Source organism: Pempheris klunzingeri, chromosome 2 (assembly GCF_042242105.1).
Source record: "Pempheris klunzingeri isolate RE-2024b chromosome 2, fPemKlu1.hap1, whole genome shotgun sequence".
Taxonomy (NCBI): Eukaryota; Metazoa; Chordata; class Actinopteri; order Acropomatiformes; family Pempheridae; genus Pempheris; species Pempheris klunzingeri.
The window spans coordinates 11,180,893-11,204,704 of record NC_092013.1 but is presented as its reverse complement, the minus strand read 5'-3'; the positions used below and the strand labels follow the sequence as shown (position 1 = coordinate 11,204,704).

At 40.9% G+C, this 23,812-nt stretch overlaps 1 protein-coding gene across 1 annotated transcript; it reads right to left on the bottom strand.

Moving 5' to 3' along the window:
- Positions 1–1,343: 1,343 nt before the first annotated feature.
- On the bottom strand, positions 1,344–19,736 carry grm2a (glutamate receptor, metabotropic 2a). Its single transcript, XM_070841500.1, has 5 exons — positions 19,209–19,736; positions 8,635–9,472; positions 5,950–7,013; positions 1,919–2,096; positions 1,344–1,417 (listed from the first exon to the last, which is right to left on the bottom strand). Exons 1-5 carry the CDS (start codon positions 19,734–19,736, stop codon positions 1,344–1,346), a joined length of 2,682 nt encoding a protein of 893 aa, XP_070697601.1.
- Positions 19,737–23,812: the final 4,076 nt, after the last annotated feature.

The following is a 23,812-nucleotide window of genomic DNA, read 5'->3' as shown; positions in this document are numbered from 1 at the left end:
GAAGAAAATATCTTCTCATAATTATGTCTCTAAATATTTAGCTCATAGTTGCTGCAGTGTGTGCTGTACCTGGTTTATGTAATAACAGTAATTTGATGATGGCCACTGAGCAGATCTGATAATGTAAGACAGTGCTTCCTTTATCTGTCTACTTCCTCCATATGCAAATACTCTATTTAGAGCAAGCCTGTGGGCTGACTACATGTTGCAATGTGCAAGATCAACACTTCAGACACAAGATGGCAGTGTTAAATCACAGATACTGTGTGGGTCTGTTTTCCACAGCGTGTAGCTCATGTACTCAGGGGTACTGACTGATGTGTGTGTTATTAGGAGAGCTTTGGTGGATTTTATCCCATATCAGCAGATGATGATATTTGTGCTGGTAATTTCATGTAAAGTCTGCCTGGTCCAGGCAGATGGTGTAGGTTGAGGCTGATAAATATTAGACAGCCCAGATTTCAAACCCAGACCGAGTCCAAACATCATTTGCATTAACATCATCATATATTTTAAATAGCCAGTGAGTTTGACCATCTGCATTGCACTTCTGCCACATAAGTCATAACTTTATACTTGGTTGGTTTTTTTAGGGCTGTGGCTCAAGGTCGATGGTTCAATCCCCAGCTCCTTCTGTCCACGTCCTCGAGCAAGACGATGAACCGAAAATGCTCATGGTCAGGCCAGCGACTTACACTGCACCATAAGTGTATGCATGGTGTGAATGGGTGAACGAGAGAGGAAATAAAAAAAAAAGTGTGAATTGCTTTGTCCTATTAGGTTGAAAAGTGCTATATATGTGCAGTTAACGTAGCATATTATTGATATTTAGCCATAGGAAATGGTGTAAATGACGCATAACAACATGGTTGTTTCGAACACTACAAGGTTTATTCTATCATTTTTGCATATACTGTCATCTGAATATCCATCAGGATGATGTGCAAAGAAACCATCAGGCTTTAAGTCATTTTGGTATTAATAAAAAACACATTTTATTTACATAAATTACAAGAAAGCACAAACTCGTTCACCAAAATTCTACATTAAAAACGTCTTGTATATATTACATTTAACAGATTTACTATAATTTACTCCATTGTTGCAAGTAGAATCTTCAATAAAAACAAGGGCTATATGCGACTTTATTGGCATCTCATTTAAAATCGCTACGAGTCAAAGAACAAAATAAAATAATTGGGACATTGTACTCACAGCACTTTGAGGACAACAAAGTCAGGACGATCGTCTGTATGACCTCTTTAATATCTGAGACACCTGATTCAGGACTAGTGATTATATAACTCTGTTTACAATGCTTGGCAAAGGAACTCTGCTAATCTTCACAAGGAGGACGTTGTGGAGTCCACCACTTCTCTTCCGTTACACACCGTCGGAACAACATTGGAGGCTGATGCTGCAAAACAGAAAAAGTTCTTTGGGATTACACCAACAATGCAGATATAGTTTGTAACATATGTCACCTTGGACCTTTCCTTTTCCCACTGAGCTTCGGAGTAGAGGACCATGTACTCAGATGATTTAGTGGTATGATAATCAAGCATGAAATCTACTGATTTACTGTCATGTGTTAATATCATATTTTAAATTGATTATCCAGAAACAGTAATGGATGACCTCTGTCTTCTCTGTCAATTAGAGTTTTTTTTAGATTTATGGAAATGACTGAAGTATTCTGTATTTTATATGGTGGGAACAGCAAACAAACTGTTAGGCTTGTTTGGTTGATCTAAATTAAACCATGCATGATTTGCATAAAGGTTAAGAGAATAAAACAGTCCGTGTTAGAGGTGTGACATAAAGGTGGCCTGAAATAGTGCTAAAGTAGTGAATGAAAGACTAACGTAACAATGCCACATTTCAATAGAGTTTGGTGTTGTGGTATATCAGGCGGTACCTTGAGAGAAACTGGATCCTGGGCCTGTGGTGACACTGAAGCGGGTGGTGGCCACTCTCAGAGTGCTTACATTCTTCTGCGGCTGGAACAGGATGATGTGGACCTTGGGAGCAAAGAGGCAGCCCAACACCACCGACCCACTCAGACTGACAGAGATGCACATGGTTGTGGTCTGCACCTGGAGGAGGAAAGAGAGGTGAGAAATTCACTTTAATAAACCCAAACAATGTTTAGGAAAGAGCTTTTCTGGCTCTTACGCCTTCATCTATCCTATATTTTACAGATATTAATCAGTGATGCTCAATGATTAGAGTTAACTTTATGCAACAGAAAATTTAACCTACATTTCTAAATAAATGTTGCCATACACCATCAAAAGCGCCGTCCTCAATTTCACAGCAGGGTCGGTATTAATGTTCACGCACAGCTCAAGTCCCAGTTAATGTTGATATTTTTCAGTGGCATTTTTTTGGCATTAGAAAATGTTTATTCGAATGTTTGTTCATCCATAGAGCTGATATGGCTCTGAGGGGAAGGTTACAACCAGAAAGTGTTAAATTAACGCTACTCATGTGGAATCACACAAGCACTGGCATAGGGTTGAGACCCATTTTGTTGTAAAAGAATATTCTTTTTAATGAGAAACAGGCTCCAAAGTAAGAAAAGAAATGATAAAGACATCTTTCATAAATCAGACTCAAAGCCAGGTGCAACTGAGGAGGAAGGAGGAAGCTATCGGCTTGGACTGTTAAAGAGAGGTGTTAAGCGCTCTGTTTATTTGCTTGTCAATCAACTGCTTAACCTGTGCTCCTTTTTTCCCTCACCCTGCCCACATCTTGCTACGTGTCATCAGTCTGCTCCTTCATTTCGAAATCTCCTTGCAGATTTCTTTTTGTTTTTTCTGGATAACAGGATACAGCAGCAGCATCGTGTGGTGTGTGGCAGGTGCATCCCATTTTCACAAGGCACAGCAGGTGTCTGTCATCACCCTGAATGCTAATGTTGGCATTAAAATTATGTTGGTGCCAACTATTGTGCTGTGCACACACTGTCATGCCACAAAAATAACAAAGATAATATGATAATTGCAAAACGGCTTCCATTAGTTTAGGAAGGGATGTAATTGACATAAATTCAGTTAACCCAATTTACATTAACAACACCGTGTTTGATTATCCTACATAAATGTGTATCAGGTCATTACTCTCCAAAAATGCATAATTACTAGTTAATGGTATTCATCAATTGATAATAAATCATGATAAGATGAGGAGTAATTAACATCTATAGAAAATGATTTAATATTCATTTATTTGATATACAGTATTTTTGCCACATAGTGGTCACTGACTTAAGGTCATAGTGTACCATCTATAGTATTAAAACAACTACATCACTGAATTTATCTCTGTATCTTGAGATGTATCACAGGTTGTCATGTGCAATGAAGTCAACATTAAGATTCACCTCATGCCACCTCTGACATACAGTACACACACACTGACGTGCTCAGGTCCTGGGTTGAGATGTAAATTCACAAAACTCAACCACCACCATTTACCTTTACTGTATATATGGCCTGTATATTTAGGTGTATGGAATAAGAGAGATATACAAAGACAAAGTGATGTGAGTTTATACACAATAATCTGAGCAACACCAAAGTGTACAGAGGCTAAATACTACAGAAATAGTTTTGAATAAAACCAAGGACAGTACTGCATAGGAATGACCTGTTAAGTGGTTTTAATAATTCACAAGATGTTGCTTTGGAAGAGCAGAGGACAAGGAATCTGCTTTTGCAGTAATATATTGCTGGATGTCTTCCGCTCGAATATGGAGAACAGGCTGTAGAGCATGGTTACTACAGTTTCTGCCTGTCTCTATTCACTGTTGTTTTTACTGTGTTTGGCCTTTGAAGGTATTATTTTATTTCACAAATACAGCAATGCTTTTTCAGGTATAAATAATGTCGGCTGTGTTCAGGTAGCTTTATTCCCCCAGAGAACCTCACAGCACAGATGAGATTCCTCCTTTTATTGGGCTTCGTGCTGTACGTTTATTGAAATGCTTTATTGGATCAAGCCAGTCTTGGTAGGCTGGCATGGACAATGAATTGACAACACCCACAAGTAATTCACTGATGGAGACAAGTGTGTGATATGTTGAGATCTCACAGGTGGAATGATGTTGTTAGTCACTTGTTTTTAAACCTAACCCTACATATGAGTTAGGTTAAGTTAATAAAAAAAAAAAATCTAGGGTATAAGATGGAGGGGCAGACCTGATCCCTCCTGGTTTCATCAGCTGATCTAGATAGTGCACCGCTGTAATTGTATTTCCTCCACTAATGCTGCATAGCTAGATTTATTCTTGTATTATTTCCTGTAAGGGCTGTGCATTCTCTAGAGAGGCACCTCCTAGTTCAACTCTTTTGGTGAACACTATGGGGGCTGACACCATGTCCAGTGGACACCATCAATAGGCTCTCTAGTAATCTAGAGCCAGGAATAGTGATGGTGAACAAAATCAAAGGATCTTAACTGACATAGATTAGAAATGATTTAGGGATCCGTTAATGTGACAGACAGTGGTCGTAAAGATCACAGGCAATACTAAAATGTCTTTTTGTGTGCTTTGTAACCTTCAGTGGTTTCATAGAAGTGCAGTGACTTTTAACTGCAGTAGCTGTTTAATCAGTTGTGTTTGCTGCTGAGATGAAATGACCAGCACTGGCATATGAGGAGAGCCCATCTTCAATATTTCATATAATAATCAGATGGGTCATTCATGGCTCAGTAGACTGTATTTAGTTTACTTTAACATTTCATGACAGCCCACAATCAAATCTGTATTTGTTATTCAGCTGGAGATTTGCATCAGGCTGTGACAACAATTTGAGAAGTGGTGTAAAACTAGGAGTACTATGTAATATGTCCCTGCCTGTGAAAAACTAGAAACACTGTGCCAACTCAGTTGCTTCAGTAATTATTTATCGGTCAAAGGGGAGTTTTGTGTCTATTTGATGAGGCCGTTCTGGCTGTGAATTGCTCGCGTTGCCTGGAGGGCCTTTAGAAAGGGCTCCTCTGAGCCTCGCTGGAGTCCCAGGACAGAGGGCACAGCTGGGACTCAGCATCCCAGCCTTTCACGCTCCATTCCACACAGCTACGCACAGGGACACACAGGGACGTTCCGTTCCCTTTAAGCCCTCATGGTCTTGCCTCCCTTCTCCATGTTTCTGCATAGGCAGCTGTGTCAGGGGATTCCTCTGTCTATTCTCCCTTCTGCCTCTCTCTCGTCGCATGCTGTTCAGATCCCAGAGGAATAAAACCCCACAACTCAGGCCGCCCTTTTCTCTGAAGTTCTATCAGTTCAGTGTATGTTCCTGTGTCAACAGATGACCATCAGCATTCATTCAGCAAGGAGGGTCAGAAACACTATCTCGTATTATCTATCTGTCTATCTATCTGTCTATCTATCTATCTATCTATCTATCTATCTATCTATCTATCTATCTATCTATCTATCTATCTATCTATCTATCTATCTATCTATCTATCTATCTATCTATCTATCTGATAAAACACTGATCTAACAAAACACTGCGTAAATTACACCATCACTAGAACTGGAGTTTTGTTGCGGGAAAACTAAGATATTTGGCGGCCTGTTACTCTCACCTCATCAATATTTAAACATTTAAGGCAAAATAAAGGTGTTAAAGTTCTTGTGTTGAAGAGCACCTGATGATCTAGCATGCAGTTAATTATGAAAATTAAAGCAAAGCTTTGATAAAGAATATATATTCCTAAGAACCACAAGCAACGCAGACACAGACATGGCTGACAGCTCAATCAATACTAGCCGACATGAGTTTGTGAACTCCATTCAACCTCAGAAGAAGTCATTATCTGCTTGGATGTATTCTGCTCATATTAAGAACCTAAAGTTATCTGAACAAATAATTTAATACCCATCATTGCCACAGCATGTGGTTCGTTTAGGAATGAAGCAAGTGTAAATTAACTTACCCTGTAGTCACTGGCAGTAACATAGAAAATGGGCTGGAAAGCCAGCCAGATGATGCAGGTGGTGTACATGGTGAATCCGATGAACTTGGCCTCGTTGAAGTTCTCGGGGCATTTGCGGGTCTTGAAGGCGTAGACCGTGCAGAGGATAATGAGAATGCAGTTGTAGATGAGAGACATTAGCATGCTGGAGTCCTTGCTGTTACACTTGAGGGTGACCACGTCTCTCTTCTCAGGACTCACTTCCTTTCTCACTCCTGGGGCCTCAACCAGCAGCCAGACTACCACCACAACCAGCTGGCAGGAGATCAGAGCACCACAGATGGCAACCTGCGAGGCTGGGCTGATAAATCGAGGCCGCTGGGCTCCATCCTTCACCCCACTGAAGATCCGAGCGATGCGATTGGTCTTGGTAAGGAGGGCTGAGTAGCACACAGCAAAGGAGGTGCCTAAGCCTAGCCGACGCAGTGTGCAAACTGCAGTGGAAGGTTTGGCAATGTAGATGAAGGTCATACTATAACACATCAACACTCCCAGCAGAAGAATGTAGGAGAGCTCACGTCCACTGGCCTTCACAACGGGTGTCTCATTGTGTTTAAGGAAGAGGCCAATGACGAAGAGCGTACACATCATCCCTAGACAGGAAATGGTGACGGGTCCAATGGCCCAGGCATCTTCCCAGCGGATGTACTCCTCAGGCAGATCATAACAGCCTGTCAGGTTGGCCAGGGGCCACTGTCCAAAGCTGCAGTCAGCACAGGTGAACTCATCCTGTAAAAACTGGTAGGGCTGACAGGGGATACAGATCCAGCAGCATACATCTCCAGGCTGCATACTCTTCACCTCATTCTTCCTGCAGGGGTCACTACATTGGGAGGTTGGTGCAACCTGGCCAGCCCAGGGGATCAGGCTGGTGTTCAGGGTCAGGCTCTGAGCCCAGTAGCCGACCTTACGGTAGACATAGCGTTCACCTTCTTTGTGGTAGTGGAAAATGTTGTAACGGCCAAGGCTGTCCCCAAAGGCATCAAAGCGCACTACATTCTCTGTGTCTGGTGGACGAAATGGTGCTGAAGGTGAAAAGAAAACAAGAGTGTTAGAGAATAACAGGTATAAGGGCGTCCCATGGTGAGTGCTACAATAAAAAAAAAAAATGTCCAAGTAAAAGAAAAGCATAAATATCAACTTCTGTTTTTAAAATTTGTGACAGTTGGACTCAGTTGTTTTGGCGTAACAAGACTGCACACCATGAACTCCTATCTTACAGATACGATATCTTGTGTTAGAACAATCTCATTTATGTCTTTGCTTTTTTCCCATGCCTCTCCTGACATTTTATTTGTCTGGCAGGATAGACTGAATAGTGTCTGTGATGGGACACAGGTGCAAATTGTCAATTTACATGATGGAGGCCACAGTTTGAGTCACTGGAAAAGATAGGAATGGAAATTTCAGACAGATTGCAGATTATATAAGATATGGTTCTATATTCCTCATGAAATCAACTCCTCTACACCATCATTATTCAGTTTAAATTGACTTACATAGAAGTAGCAGTGAAAGATGTCTGCACTCCTGGTCAAGAATTAGTGTACTAAGGGCTGCAACTAAAACATATTTTCAGTATCAAGTATTTACAGATTACTTTTTTCAATTATTAAATTGTAATTTTGTCTACATACTACATACTGTAGTTGCCATTTTTCTATTTAGAGATGAATCAACTTCCATCGGTTCAGCTCTAATTATGTTTGTATCATTTATTTGTGAAACATACAATAATTGTGAATAGCATGACACATTATGTCATGTGTTGTAGGATATTATGTAGCACTTCAATTTACATCTAACAGTAACCTGTTATATCTAATTATCTCAAAATCTAGTGGTCCACCTGTTTCTGTGTGTTTTCTGCTGAGGGTGTTGTAATGCCAGCAGGGACTGACTAATTTAAGGCCTCCAATCCAATTTTCAGACTCTGGATAGTAAAATCCATTGGAAATATATATATATATATATATATATATTTTTTTTTTTTTTTTTTTTTTTTTACAATTTGTGAGGAGCAGCAAAGCACAGCTGGATGAGAGCACATGTCTACCTCTATCTCCAATCAATGGAAATGTCAGTATTTCCATAAATCGAAGCATGAGACAATACAGCTCATTTCCAAAAGTGAGAGCGCTGTCATTTGTGATGTGTGGATGTGTTGATGCAAATGCTGTTACACCTTTTGTGTTGCAGCTTTGATTAGACAAGCAGAAAACAAGTAATTTTTGCGCGATCGATATCTGCAGATTTCAAACTTAAGAACTCCCTCTCTTTTCACACTGAACTCAAGATACATGAAAAAAGAAGCCTCCAAGCGTGAGGGTGAGGAAATTGTTTCATCTTTGCAAATTGAATCATTACAGAGCTTATCTGCTGCTGCAGTGTATAAACATGTAGAGTCACTCTTGCACTAAGTCAACATTTTATATGAATTGGTACAATGAATCTAAATTGATATAACCCAATTTGTCAGCATACACATGCAGAGTGCACTTGGGGAAATTAAATGATATTGAGGTGCGTATGGAGTTTTATACAGATGATGGAATAATGAGAGAAAAGGAAGCTGCTTTTCATCGTGAGGATTCACATCTGTTGAGCAACACTGTAATTATAGTAGTTCGTCACAACTTAACTCACCATCAAACTTGACCTTGAGAATGTAGTCCCTGTAAAACTTCCTGCCGTTGCCAGGTTTAAGAGCATCACACACCTTGGTGGAGTTGGGGCATAAGGCCTGCCTCATGTTGTGTAAAGCAGCAGCCATTGCATAGACAGCATTCACTACAAACATGATCTTGGATTCTGGCTGAAACGGAGTCTCGCGGAGTGAGTGCTTCCCACAACCCAGATCATGGAGGCTGCATTGGAATTGGTTCTCCCAAAACTCTCTGAACCAGGGATTGCGGGTGTTGTTGTACGGGTGTAGCGCAGTGAAGTAGTCATTAAACTGGGGGATCGGATAGGAAGCCAGTTCAATGGTGAACGCTCCGTCAGCCACAGCCTCACTGCCTCTCACCACACTCTCCTGTGCTCCCCAGCCATCACTGGCCACCCATGTAAAGGTGACATTCATGCGGTTGGCTGCCACCAGCAGCTCACGGGCATCTTCGCTGCGCGTGAACAAGATGACCACCTTGGCGTTGGACTTCTGCTGCAGGGAGCGGATCACATTCTCATAACTCCAGCGGCTCATAGAGCGGCTCACCTTGGCAGAAGTTGCGATGCAGATCTGGCGTGCACGAGCCTCCTGTTGGAAGGCATCAATGCCGGTCTCACCATAGTCACCTTCTGATGCCACCGTTGATACATACGTCCAGTTGAAGTAACGCAGGATCTCTGCCATGGCCTTGGCCTGGTAGAAGTCAGGGGGCACGGTGCGGGCAAAGTAGTCATAGCGGGTCTTGTCGCTGAGCTTGGCACTGGTGGAGGCATAGCTGATCTGCGGGATTTGGAAGAGTCGCAGCAGGTTGGCCACCTGGAAAACGTAAAAGACACCAAAATGATTTTGTTTGTTACTTGAATTAGTCTTTGCAAAATATCAAAAAAACCTTTATTAAGGGCACTGTGAGTATCAACATTCATACTATTAGTTGCAAAACTGGTAATTAAGTTATTACAGTTCACACAGAAAACATACACCTGCCAACTGTGGGAATTGTTTTAATTGCTCATCATTAAATAAATTAATGAAACTGGCTGCACTGCAAGGTTTTTCCCCTGCAGATGCAATTAGTCTCACCCAATTCAGTCTCTCATTTCTTCACTGGATCCCTGCTGGGCCTTTCGCAACTTAATTCTCCTGCTCACAAAGTGGCGAGATCCTGCATTTAACAATTATGGGATCGGATCTGCCTGCCTTGCCTCGTGTTTTCTGATCTGTAATGGCGTCAACAATGTAAACCAAAAAATATTAAGGGAGGTCTAAGAGGCTACAGGTGTGAGTCACAATGGATGGAATTTACTGTACTACAAAATAAAGAGATTTTCAGAAGTTGTTGCTCTGCTCTGGAGAGAAGAGAGCAGTAGACAGGGAGAGGCAAAGAGGGGATGAGGGCAGGGATTGGGAAGTGAAAGGAGTCAAAGTATCAAAGAATCTTGAAACTTTGCGTTTTCTGTGTAATGGGTTTTGTCAGTGTCGTGACACGGCGTGCAGTGTGCAGAAGCAGCTACTGACTAGCTTTTGCTTCAGGCATTTCTGTGGAAGCCTAAGGGGAGCCGGTCAAAAGAGTCAGTCAAAAGAATGCCAACCTAAATCTGGTTGACTTTAATGTCGGCTCTCACACTAGCACACTCATGGCACATCTTGAATGCCAATGATTCGTCCCTGAGTAACTCAGAGAGAAAATTCACATTCAGCTGCATCCACTAAGTTTGATTAATCATTTCATCATATATTGTCAAGTATGATAAGTACAATATGATGGAGTATGGAATTGGGCAATTCTCTCCTTTACCCAAATAACTGTCAAGTTATGAATTCCTTCAAATTATGTGAACAAGTGATCGTTTCATTAGTTTTAGACTAGATCAAGCTTTTCACAATATTATAAGGCCCACCATCTTTGGTATATCTTTATACCCATTAAATTCACCTGGAGTCAAAACAAATGAAATGCATTTTTGGCTTTAGTATTTCTTTTATATCAATGAAAAGTGAATGAAATAATTGTAGAATATTGCTGATTGTCATGCGATGCTTTATATACCGTACTGTGGGATTACTAATGGAGTTGCAGGTTGTCATGCATATAATTAATTGTGATTTAAATACCTTTTGGCGGAGGAAAAAAAATAAATATTATCTCTGAAGTGACCTAATCACAACTGAGAGGCACCCACACAGTAAAACCATACATTAGTTATGCAGTATGATGCTGGCCAGTATTAGGCTATTTAAATATTTCCGCCCTGCAGGCAGTATGCCATTTGCAGGTGTACTGGTCACAAAAATTGCTTAAGTTTTTGACAGATGCGATAAACAGACTCTTCATTGAACAATGTGTATCCCCACTGAAAAAGAGCGCAGCACACTGAGACATTACAATAAATCTAGCGTGATATACCTCAGTGGTTTTTAATAATGGGATCTTTGTTACTCTGCAGGATCAGAGAGATAAATATTAAATCTGCCAATGGCAGTGATTTCCAGAACACAAGATTTATAGGAATTAACAAGGGACCGTTTAACAGAAAGATGAACTGGACTATTTAACAGCCACAAACAATGTCTTACAGAGACAATGTTGAACAGAACAGAAAGAACAGATTTATTTGTTTGCTATTAGAGATATTTTTGTCTCGTCTCCAGTGTAGTAACTGAAAAACCAAATGAATATCTAGATTGTTGAAACACATGAGTGAGCATTTCATATCAGTTCAAAGATTGGTTTCCCCCAGAGAGTTTAAGGTCAGTTGGAGATATCCTGATTATGCAGACGGGCTAATAATTACATTTCTACATAAAATCGTCTCTCTCCTTAAGCCGCCTTGACAGCCTTTCTCGGCATGCAGTGAAACAGCTGGCAGCAGCGTGCTTGCTCTCCTAGGAAGGAATCGGAGTATGATTTAGAGTGGCAAGTGACACGTAAACACTATCCGATTAAACATTATAACATCAGTCAATTCTTTATGAAAAACTGCAAAGCAATTCTAATTATGATAAATTCTCATGGGGGATTTCTCCATAATTCCCTCATAATTGCATATGAATATGTTTCATAACAAAAGCTGTGCAATTTGTCTTGTGTAAATAACGAGGCCAGTCTACTTCTTGGATTTAGCTCTGTGAACTTTAAGTGAACTGACCTAGTCTTTGCTTTCAACCCTTGAAAATATATCACGCAACAAAGCATTCAACTCTCAGCTTTATTTTTGAAGACTTCGGCATGTTGGCGCCACATGACTACTCTCCATAACTAACTTAAAAAGACTGATAATCGTAGACACTATAATAGAAGAATGGATGGGAGTATTGGGAATTTTTATCGACTAAAAAAATGGATTCCAAATATAACATATTTCCTGACGTCTCTGTGCTAAAAAAAAAGAAGGTAATCCCTGACTACAGGGCTCATCACTCAAAAGAAATACATCTTCCTTGATCTCTCAGACTCCTTCAACATGTGTTCGGAAAGTATGTGAGCGCTGGCTTGATAGGAAAAACTCTTTCTGGATTAACAATAACTTGTGTTTGTAAGGACATGTAACCTGCAGTTAGAGTTTCATCTAAAACGATGGTGAGAGCCGTGCGCTAACACAAGTGGGTCAGTAGGTGGTATAGATAATTTAAAACCTGATATGTTTGCTTGGGGATGATTAGTGAGATAGATGCTGACTATGAGGGGTTTTAAATAAAGTAACAACTTGAAATTGCTGTGATAGACATTTTTGTTCACTTTAAGGAGCATGGACACATTCTGGGTCCCATTGGTATGTTTTAACACAAAGGCAGTCGGAAAGGCTGAGAGGGCTCCTGTAGGGAAGATACAGGAAGTTCTGGTGGGATTTGAAACCAGGCCAGTAGATTCTTAAGCAGAGGGTCTTAACCATGTCTGAGCATTAAGTCTTTCTAGACAAAGACAGCACAGAACACGTAGGTGTGTCAAATTATCAGCACATGTCCAGGTAAGTTGCATTTAACATCCCAAGCAGAGAAATGAGAACATACTAGAAACTTTTTTAGTGCAATATTTGTCTGTAAATTGAACAGAGTCAATACTAAATCTATAAATACATTGTATCTGTATTGGATGCATGTCACAGTCGAGGTAATGTGATCACTTTTGCTTCACATGTACAAAAGTAAAAAAAAAAGTAAAAAAAACGTATTCATCCATTTTGCTGAAATTTGGCTATGTTTGCAGGAGTGAATGAGTAATTTCTCTGCAGGGTATTAAAGGCAGCTCTATGCCAGTTTAGTAATCCACTTACATGTGGCTTATGGAGATTATAAAGCACGGTCCCAGACATGTCACCAATACAATGGGCTTATTGGAAATAATTATATGGACCCTCATATGGCTTATATGAAAAGCCAAGACCCTTCTAAGCCTGTGACTGACAGACTATGAGCGTAGAGACCATTGGTAGATATGAGCAGGCAGATGTAAAAAATGTTTGAGCTATAGATTCCATGAGGAAGACAGCGCCCATGTTCTTCTACTTATGATCATATATGATCTTTGTAGTTCATTATGACATGATATATTTATTTTTTTCCATAGTGGAGTGATCCACCTTTAGTAAGCCCCATCCCCTACCTCTGCTAACACGTTGAGTGAGAATTCTCATTCAAGAATCTCAACTGTAATGGGTTCAAAGGAGCACAAAAGTCCTGGAGCTTAGCTTACCAGAGGACAAGAAGAGCTTGAGGTATAAATCGCATGACACCAGAAGAGCTGAGCCAGAGCCAGAGAGATGTGCAATGCATTAAGGGCTTTTATGGCAAGTTTATATCCTGCAGACATTGATGTTCAGCAAATTGTGCTTGTGTTTCTTCCTGCCTACAGCTGCAGAGGCTGTGAGAATTTGGTTTCCTGATTTGCAAATAGAATTTAGCATGTACACATCCAACATATGGACAGACCTACATGTGAATCATCGTCTCTGCTGTTGCACAGTAAAATGTGATAATGCAATGTGTATGTGTGTACATGTGAAATTAAAAGAGGAAGCCAGCCTTCAGTTAGCTTTTATGTCGATAACTGAGTACGTTTTAGTACATTTATTATTTACCCTGCTGTCTATATTATTACCACAAAAGGCACTCGTGTGATGTGTGCCATAGGTTAATCATTCAATTCCTGAAAAGTAACCCTTAACAACATGCATTAAGTAAGACTATTTGTGTCAGTTACACCATATCAATTTATTTTTAAGATACAGGGGATTTCTGAACACTGACTGACTTCCAAAATCTCTCTCCACCCTTTAGGAATTGCTGCTTGCATGTACAGCAGATGTGCTTTTGATTATTTCTTTCAAGACTGAACCGCAAGTATATATGTGTAAGGTTTTAGCCACACGGTATGGCTTACAGTCTCACACTTTGAGCGATAAGGATCATCCCGCATCCCGCAACACCTTATTTAATTAAGAAAATTAAAAAGTGGCCCTCTGTGGCTTTTCTCTGCAGGGCCTGTTACTGAGCAGATTACTGTGAAAGTGGTTTCCTTCCATGCAATGAAAGCATACAGGACCTGGTTGCTGCATTTGACACAGAGACACCAAGTAACAGGATTGTTCTTTTCAGCTGTCGTATACTGTTTCCATAGAGATACCCCTAAGGCACCAGTGAACACCATGAGCCAGAATAATTCAGACTGCCCATGTGAAATGTTGAAATACAGTTGTGTAACACAGCATAAAAGCTATTTATACGTGGTAAAAACTTACATAAAAGTCCTCTAATTTGTATATCTCAAGAAAATTGACAGCACAGTGTTTTGATTTATAGAAATGTGTTGCCTTTACAAGTGCCAGAAGTGTAGGATTCACTGGCATAGTTAAATAGAGATGCAGAATTCTTTTTTTGAAATATGCTTTGATGCTTTTGACATGCAGCACATCTCTAGCGCATTTCATGTACTCCAGTTATTTTGATTTGTGTCTGCTTAACATACTGTTGAATGGATGGGAGGCATGAAAGAGACAGTAATAAAGAACGAATTAAGGAATGTGAGAAGAGACACAGTTGGGGCAGTAGTCAAATAACAGAGCTAGAGATGTCAACGGACGCAGAAATAAGAGACTGAGAGAGTGTCCTGGTCCACGAAATATCAGGCCTACTTTGTAGAGATGTCATGATTTTTTCTACATGAAAAGCCCATCTGCTCTTCCCAGAAGACTGTCTCAGTGTGCTTCTACAGCAATAACACTGTATTCCCAGAGCAGCAGTCCTTAGCTCCACTCAGTATCACACATATACGGCCCACTGCAGTGCTCTGAAACACACGTGCAAACACATACATGAGGAGCGGACATGCAAGCACATACGGTGTATAGTTAAGAGTATGCACCGGATCATTATTAGTTTATTTCTTATGATTTAGTTGCCTGGCAACAGCTTCAACAGGATGGAAATATGAACTGTTTGCTACCTAGAGCAAGGATGGTTTTTGATCAGGTCCTATCCCCTCATCCTGCTGGATAATATGAATCTCCTTTATGCTGCAGAAGTCTTTCAAAGCCCCCAGAGTAACCATTCAGACTACAGCACATGTTAAGCTACGGCTGCCCTTCCATTCATTTACAATGTCAGTAACTCAGCTTTGACGTGCACCCGCTTCCATTCATTTCATTTCTTTCCTCTGTGATTCAGTGCATTATCATCTCTTTACATTCGGTTCTGTCGAACATTACGGACTGGTTCAGTGCGATCCAGCAGGGAACCTGTGAAACTTTGGATCAACTAAAAATCCACATGCACGACAAACAGAATTGGGGTTCAGCTGACTTCACACTTTGCTGTCATTCATATCTGATGCCAGGAAACATTCACTAAGTTTGTGTGATGGACATGATATGTATTTCAACTGCACAAATACTGGGTTCCGCTAAGCCACTGAATAATCCAATCACATGTAAATTATTTACGATTTTGGGAGCATGTTCTTTACTTTTATCCATGAATAATGCATTTTCATTGCATGGCTTTACTGATACGTTTCATCATTATTGTTCTCTGTGCCATGAATTCTGTCATGTGTGTATCCATGTTTAAATCCTTTGTATGCCTCATGTATGCTCCAGAGATTGGCACTGTCTACCTGCAGATGAAGACAATTCTATAAATAACGTTGGTTGCAGATGATAAAAAATGAGATTCTTGAGCTCGCCGGAAGCTCATAAATTTACCTTATTATTCTGCTCACACAGTTTAGTCTGCAAATGTCAAGCAGTGTGTTCACATCAGGATCTATATCTTTAAATTCCAGCATGCATCCTTGTTAGTGTCTTCTCCTGTCTCATTAATCTGTAAAAATGACCACAACTCAGACTGTGCGCTAAAATATTCCAATTAATTCACAAAGGTGCCATTACACAATAAGAGCTCTCATCCAGATACCCTGGAACAAGCCAGGTTTCAGCTTCCAGACAGCAATTTTTGGGTGCTGCGCTGAAATATCAGAGTAGGTAGTTTTTCATTGTTTGCAGATTGGTTCCAGAAATTTCCACTGCCTGTGTTTCATGCCTGAGAATAGTTCTTGTGTGAGCGTCTGACTATTTAACATTCCAGAGGTGGTGTTCTTCTAATGTGTCCTGGTGATTATGTTTTTCCTGGGGGATGCTCTCTTACCAGTGTCATATTTAGCAGCACAGACTGCTGTCGGGGTAACAAAAGTGTCCCTTCCATGTATTAATCAGGAGCCAGCCCTGAGGCTAGATGTTCCTGGACTGTAATTGTGGAATAGAATACATCTCTGATTAACCCACGCCTTTAAGACACAACGGACTAATAAGGCAAATGTTTCCTCTTTAAAGTGGCTACATCCAGAAATAATCGTGTACTTGATACAGACCAACGGTTTTCAGGAGATTGTATATGATTTAAGCATTTTTTGCTTTCAGTATGCAATAATAATCCTGTACTCTAGGCAAACATATATCTTGTCAGTGCTGCAGCTCTTCACACATGAATAAAGATGCTGAATGTACTAAACATGTCATCACAAAGTCCTTATTCACCTTGCACTGATAACCTGCTGTTTGAATAGACCACAGGGAAGATGTTCAAGGCTAAACACTTGAATCACATAAATATCTCTAGATTAGACAAGTAGATTCATTGAAACTGTCCAGATGGCATCACAGACTGCCCCATGACTGTTTAAAATACAGGCTTTGATTGTCAAATGGTTTGACGCCATATGATGCCATGTGACTCACTCCGTCTCTTCCTCCCCCCGTGATCATATCTGCCTGTCACTGTCTCAGTGTTTCTGTGAAACATGATCTCCCATTCGATCCCTCTACATCCTCTGTGTGCAGGCACACCTCTGCCAACCCACCAGACAGCCCGGCAGCAACCACAGATGGGGAAGACAGGACTTAGCCTGCAAGAGCGTCATAGAACTTCGCCTCCACACTTAACTCAATCTGTGCCCATGTAACGCCAGCGTGGCTAGGCCGGCAGCCAGATCCGCCCCCATATCTGCGATTGTCACACCACAACACCAGCAGCACAGCAACACGCTCCTCCATTGTGACAGATTTAGATAGCACTCAGCGTTCTCGCCACCTGTCAGTTCACCATGTTCCACCACCATCGCCATGGTGATAAGGGTCTTTAGACTAATATTGTTAGTTGCCCTGCCTTTGGGCTGATATACACACATCTGACTGAACCGCCTGCCGTTCACACAGAAGGGCAGACGTGGTGGCCTTTCACACAGCCAGGCTGGTTCACTCATAGGTCTGACTGGCTGTAGATTATGCACAAACAAGGCAGCTACAAAGGACAAACATTATGTGGAGATGGTATCTGCACAGCAACAACCAGCGGCAGCACAGAAATGCCACACATGCACATGCCCCAAATGCATATCTTTGTGTAGCTACATTGTCCATGTAAAAACAGCGGCCCATGTACACAGATACACCTTGTCTTGTTTTCGAAGGGCACATCTCACTCAAATCTTCAACATCAACCAGTCAAGACAATACAACAGAGGGGGTTATTCATGGTGAGAATGAGAACTGATTACTGTGGTGCACTCCTACTGATGAGGAAGATTCACTAAGAAGCTAGGGCAGACCTCAGACCTTAGGCTTGTAATAGTACATCCATAAATTACCACAAGACAAGGGCACTCTCTGGGGAGCCTCAGTTGCAGGGTTCCACTAAAATTACAGCTCGTTTATCAAATCCTTTATTTCCAAACTGTCTTTTTCATCAGGAATCCCAATATAGGTGCTCTGAATCCTCTCTTACATCATTTCCCATGAGCTCTCTGCCTGTATAATGTATCATTGTACTGTACTGTATATTTGGCATTGTGTTTTGTCAGCAAGGAGACCAAAACAGTTGTTTTGGGGCTACAGAAAACAGAGATGTTTGCAGAGTTCTAGTTTGATTGGGGAATATTAAACATACTTTTAATAGTAGCATTTACATGTTAGAATAAAAGTCGTTCAATATCAATTTATTTCGAACAGACTGCTGTAAAGACGGTTTTCACATGCACACTTGAGAAAACATTTGTATGACAGCAGATGCTGAAGCAACTATTCACTGTGATTAATTTATTGCTGGCATATCAGTGCTGACATGTCTCCTGCTGGCCACTGTTGTCTACAAATCATGACTACAAATGCAAGTACCCACTGGGGAAAGCTGCAAACAGCTGACTGCCACTGGCAGGGGTTCCTACAGTATCTATAGTTTATCAATGGCCTGAAGCCAATTATTATTTCTGGATGGGCAGATGTGTGTTCCTTTCCTCAAACAGGCAGATATCTGGAACACGAGGTTGCGTGTCTCGAGTGAGGTGAACCATACTCTTCAGCCAAGACAGCAGACACTGTCTTCTGGCTGACTGAGCCGGGATGATGAGTTTAAGTTAATGCTTTAAGGCATGTATTTTTGTGGATATTTACAAATTTCCACGTGACACACTATCTCTTTTCACAATGACTTGAAATTACAGTGATGTGGCAGCCATATTACAGCTCCAACAATTGGAGACCCAATTAGCAGAGCTTTCATCGCATCAGTTTGAGTGAGCCGAAGGAGCACTGCTGCTGAGAGTAATCATGCCGTCACTAGTCATCCTGTCAGCCCGTCCCGAGCGCAACATCTGTAGCATGTCTGACACTGACAGGACTGCAGCTGAAGTGTGAATTACCCGGAAAGAGAAAGAGATCTTCCAAATTAGATTAGCCAAGCATATGGGCATACAGGTAAACAGATCCTCCTTGCGGAACCGATACTCATTAAGTCCCTGTGTTAACATCTCACAAGGGGTAATTGCATATGGTACTTAAGTCTAAATGGACAGTTATATGACCATCCATCACATGCAAGCTCTCCCTTGTGCTCCCTCCTCTCTCTGTCTCTCTCTGGCTCACACTAGCTGATAGTTAAATACACCTTCTGTCTGACTAAATTAATGTAACTTTTGACCAACTCATTTCATGACATAAAACAAACTGTTGCTGATACAATGTAGACAGCCCACCCCCTCAGTTGGTGTGTTTTCATTATTTCCTACCTGAATGGAGACATCACTGTAGGAGCCTCCTATGACCCCAGAGATGGCCAGAGGGACATCATCATGGATGGCGTAGGAGCCATCTGGGCACGTGTACTCACTGTCGTCTACTTTGGTGAGGGAGGCCCTGACAAACTCCAGAGACTGCTCCAGAGCGTAGGTGTCCTTAGAGCAAGTGTCCAGTATATGAGCTCCCAGTCTGATCCCGGGCAGGATGCGATCATCCTTGTTGATTTCATCAAGTGCCAGCAGCATGGCCTCCAGTCTCTGGATCCCTCTCTGAGCATTGATCTTCCCACAGTCCTCTGCCCCCTCACCCTTCTGGTGCACAGGGAATAGGCCGCCAATCATCAAATCTCCATCCAGCGTGATCTCCCTCTTGGAGTCAGCGTTATAACCTACCACAGGCAAACCCTGGGGAGCCTGGGCAAAAAGAGATACACATAAGCACAGCAGGCTGAGGTGGGACAGCCATAGGGGTCGGGGCACAGGGCGCACCCCCAACACAGGGGATTTCCCCAATGACATATCCCTGGGCAAAACAAGGTCACTGTCCGGCCTGTGGTTACTGGTCAGCGTCTGGTCAGCTTTTGATGGCGGTGGCTCTGAAGAAAAGAACAATAAGGCGCAGCAGCACCAGATCTCAAAGCATCAGTGTTTTTATTCTGACAGAGGCCATTTACAGCATCAGTGCCATCCTCTTCGTCCTTCTCTTCTTCAGAGTTTTTGTAGATTACAGCCTGCAGATCAAACAGAGAGAAACTCAGTCACAGCCTTTGAGCTGGAGCACAATGATCCCTTTGTCTCACGCACATTGTGTCTGCCAGGGACTGACTCGTCCCATGGCGATATTTGACATCTGCACAAGTGAGTAAATATTTGTATCATTTGATGCTTAGTGATGATAGATGTGATATGCAGGACAGCAAACATAAAGACGGTTCATTACTAGCAGCCACCACACATGCTACTATGCAGTAGGAGTAAACTAATCAACAAGACGAGTCTAATTTGACACGACACTTCCATTTGGTTTACAGGCAATGCAAGGACAATTACCCTTTGTGCTGTTTCTGTTATGCAGAGGGGATATTGGAGAGGTTATATAGTACTGGAAATAATCAACTGATAAAATGTTGGCAGAAGCTCGAGTTCACCATCAGACCATCAGAACAGAGTTCACTGAGGACAATACAAACAACCTCCAAATGGTTTTCTTGTGTTTTCTAGACACACATGGTCAAAGATTCATTGTGAGAGGAGAGGTTTCATTCAGAGTGCGTGTTATTTTGAAACTCCTTTTCTCCTTCGTTTTCTGTGTCTGTCTGATCTCAAATTTACATTCCTTCGAAGGCAGATTGTACAACTCTTTTATAATCACATGTGCACATGCTCCTGTACACCGAAAGTCCACAGAACAAATCGTGGCCCCAAGGAACGTTTTGTCAAATCACATTAAGAACTCAAAAAAAATACAACAAAAGCAAAAATCCACACACAAATGAAATGAGATCAAGTATTGAAATCTATTTCAAGCATACAAATTCATTCTGTTGCCAACAGATTGAATTAGCGTGATTTTATGTGGAGCTACATAAACTTTTTCATTTGTTCAGCTTTCTGTAATGTGGTGTATTGTGCATTTTCAGCACAAAGGCAGATGCAACTCCAAAATAATGTGAGCATTTCTCATTGCCAGTTAAAATAAATAAATAAATACATGTTCGCAAAACAAATGTGACTCATACTGAGACAAACAGTGCATTTGGGGTTTGGAAAAGCACTGCAGAGTTCAGCGCTGGCCTTGAATTATAAAGGCATTCACTGTGTGAGTTAATTTAAACAAATAATAATGCACAATTGATCTGCCAGGTCAGAGCTTACAGTCAGCTACAAAATGGATTCCTTGGAGGTAAAAGAAAAAAAAATAGTGCAAATTCTGTGCTTCAAAATACAGCAAAATACAGTTGACATCAGATTGTACTTTTAGGAGCAATTAATCTATTCTTTTAGGAGCAGAAAATCTATTTGCCAGTACTGTAATCCGTTAAAGGAATAGTGCATTTCCCAATGTCAAACCAGTTGTCCATTTAAAGGAATAGTTTGATAAATTGTAGAATGTTTTCCTTCTACTATATGAAAGCCATTAAAAGCCATAAACAGTAAAATTATAGATCAGTATAATGAATAAAATGAGCTTTTTCTGGTTACTCAAATTTGTCACATATCTGGCATCAATACTACTGACACACATCCAATTTAATGACACACCCATGTAAGCTGCCAGAGTTCCTGTATGGATTTGCAACAGAGGAGATGCAGGGTTATTTCTCAGTCCTGATGTCAGTCCCCACAAATCCCAGAAGCTAATTAAGCAGAGTGTTGAGTGTGGGAGAAGTTTATTAGAGTAAATTATTGAGCCAGAATGATCCGTCTCATATCCACTGTCTCAACAAGTCAAGCAGGCTGACAAGCAGTAATTAACTGTATTGATGAGAGATTATGACACCAGAGCCTGAGGATATTGATACTTAAATATCCCTCTTTCTGTTTCAAACAGCTGACTTCCCTATTTTAAACAATACATAGCTTTCGACAGAGGTCAGACTGCACAATACATTTTGGGTGGGTGGGGGGGGGTTCTCTGTCTTTCTCTCTCTATATCCTATCTCTCCCTGTTGTTTCCATGGAAACTTGCCACTAGATGGAGAGGGTGAAGAGGAAGTGGAGGACAGACTTGGACAAGTGGGCCAGTCTCACCATGCACGGTTCATGGTCAGACCGGTCCTGTGGGAGAACTGGGGAGCCTGTACTGTGAACTGACCAAACTGATCCGACTCCAGTCAGAGCTTATTCATGTTCTGCCTTTTAAACACATCCTGACCAAAACAATTGCTAAATGATACAAGCCTTTATTCCAAACCACTAATGTGATAAGACATCGCTTTAATATCTTATCTTCGTGTTAGTATTCTTATTTGTTCGGTAGTCGTTGGATAAAGAATTACCACCTTTAAGATGCTTCTGGTGCAAACACTGCAGTCTTTCAACATGAAATAAGATGTGACATGTTGCATTACATTTGATGAACCGTCAGCGAGACTTAATAGGTCCTTTTTCTTCCACACAAAACAAATGTGTGGAAGAAAAAGGACTTCCCATTTGATCCCTCAGCAGCTTGTCAACAAGTGAATGACCATTGCAAGAGCCTGCGCATTTGGGCCAAGTCACTACTTCCCTCGCATACAAACTTGCAGGCAAGCAAAGGAATACAATTGTGTATAACAAAAACGTTTCAATGTTTGGGGCTCAACTGTGGTTCTGCAGCATGTGAAACATTGTGGTACAAGTCATAAATGCCCAAATGGCAAAAAAAGACTACCAGTCTGGGCTGTAAGCTGCCTAAATGTGTTTATTTTGAATAGAATTATGCCGAGAAAAAAATGGCGGCAATAACACTGGTAAAGCACTTAAGCACACAGCCTCAAGAGAGAATGGTGACAAAAGGATTTCTGGCTGACACATTGTCAGTCTTCTCCCCTATCTAGCATTCCCACAGGAGGCCTCCATCTCATCAGTGGACTCCATTTTTCTTTCTGTCTTTGTTCACTAAACTCCAATATCCAGCCTATTACGGTGGCATAGACATTTCTTTTGGAAAGCCTTTAAATATTCTTTCATTATAAAGCCACAAGCAGTAATGGTTGGCAATTTCTACATGCACAGTGTTAGGAAGAATGCTTATTAACTTTTTAGGCCAAAACAATTCATATGTACTAGTTTATCCTTACTTTTAGACACTTCCTTTGAAAATCAAACTTAAAATGTTAGCTTAGTTTATCTTAGTTCAGTTTATCTTAGCTTAGTTTAGCTTAGCTTAGTTTAGTGTAAACCCTGGAAATAGGCTGAAACAGTTATTCCAGTTCTGTCATAAATCTGTAACAAATTCTCTTACCAGCACCCCTTAAGCTCCCTTACACTTATAACTTGTTTGTTTAACCATAATAACAAGTGATTTTCCAGTGGGGTTATGTGTTGAATATTTAAGTGACTTCCTGGAGTTTTGCTCCTGGCCAAGAAATGGTCCATTGTGTTACCCCAGTAAAACCACAACACATAGTTTTTACTCTTTGGTTACTGTGAGGATTAAATTACCAAATTATGATATGTGAATTTTTGAGCTTTAGATTTTTAAAGGAAGTAGGCCGATTTTGTTACCTTTCGACAGAGCCCTTCTGTTTCTAGTCTTTATGCTAAGCTAAGCTAACCTGCTGCTGACAATAGCTTCATATTTGCTGTAGGCTACAGACATGGGGGTGGTATCTATCCTTTCATTTTGCTCTGTGCAAGAAAGCAAATAACAGTCTTCCAAAATGTCAAACAATTTCTTTAATGAAAGTGCAGCCTTTGTCTAGCAGGCATAACAATGGTTTCAACATTGTATGGCTGTGAGTTTTGTCAAACCCATGAAGATTCTAGATGTAATAAGATAGTTGCAGCTCACACCACTGTAATGCAATCCCAAAATACTGCATGTATATTTAAATGACAGATGCTTAGAGTAATATTTACACTTAAGATGTAATATCCCACCCAGGATTCTG

Coding starts and splice junctions, on each gene's coding strand:
- grm2a (XM_070841500.1), bottom strand. CDS start 19,736: ATGTCATTGGGGAAATCCCCTGTGTTGGGGGTGCGCCCTGTGCCCCGA. Junction 9,473..19,208: donor ACAGTGATGTCTCCATTCAG/GTAGGAAATAAT, acceptor TACGTTTTCCAG/GTGGCCAACCTGCTGCGACT. Junction 1,418..1,918: donor AGGATCCAGTTTCTCTCAAG/GTACCGCCTGAT, acceptor TCTGTTTTGCAG/CATCAGCCTCCAATGTTGTT.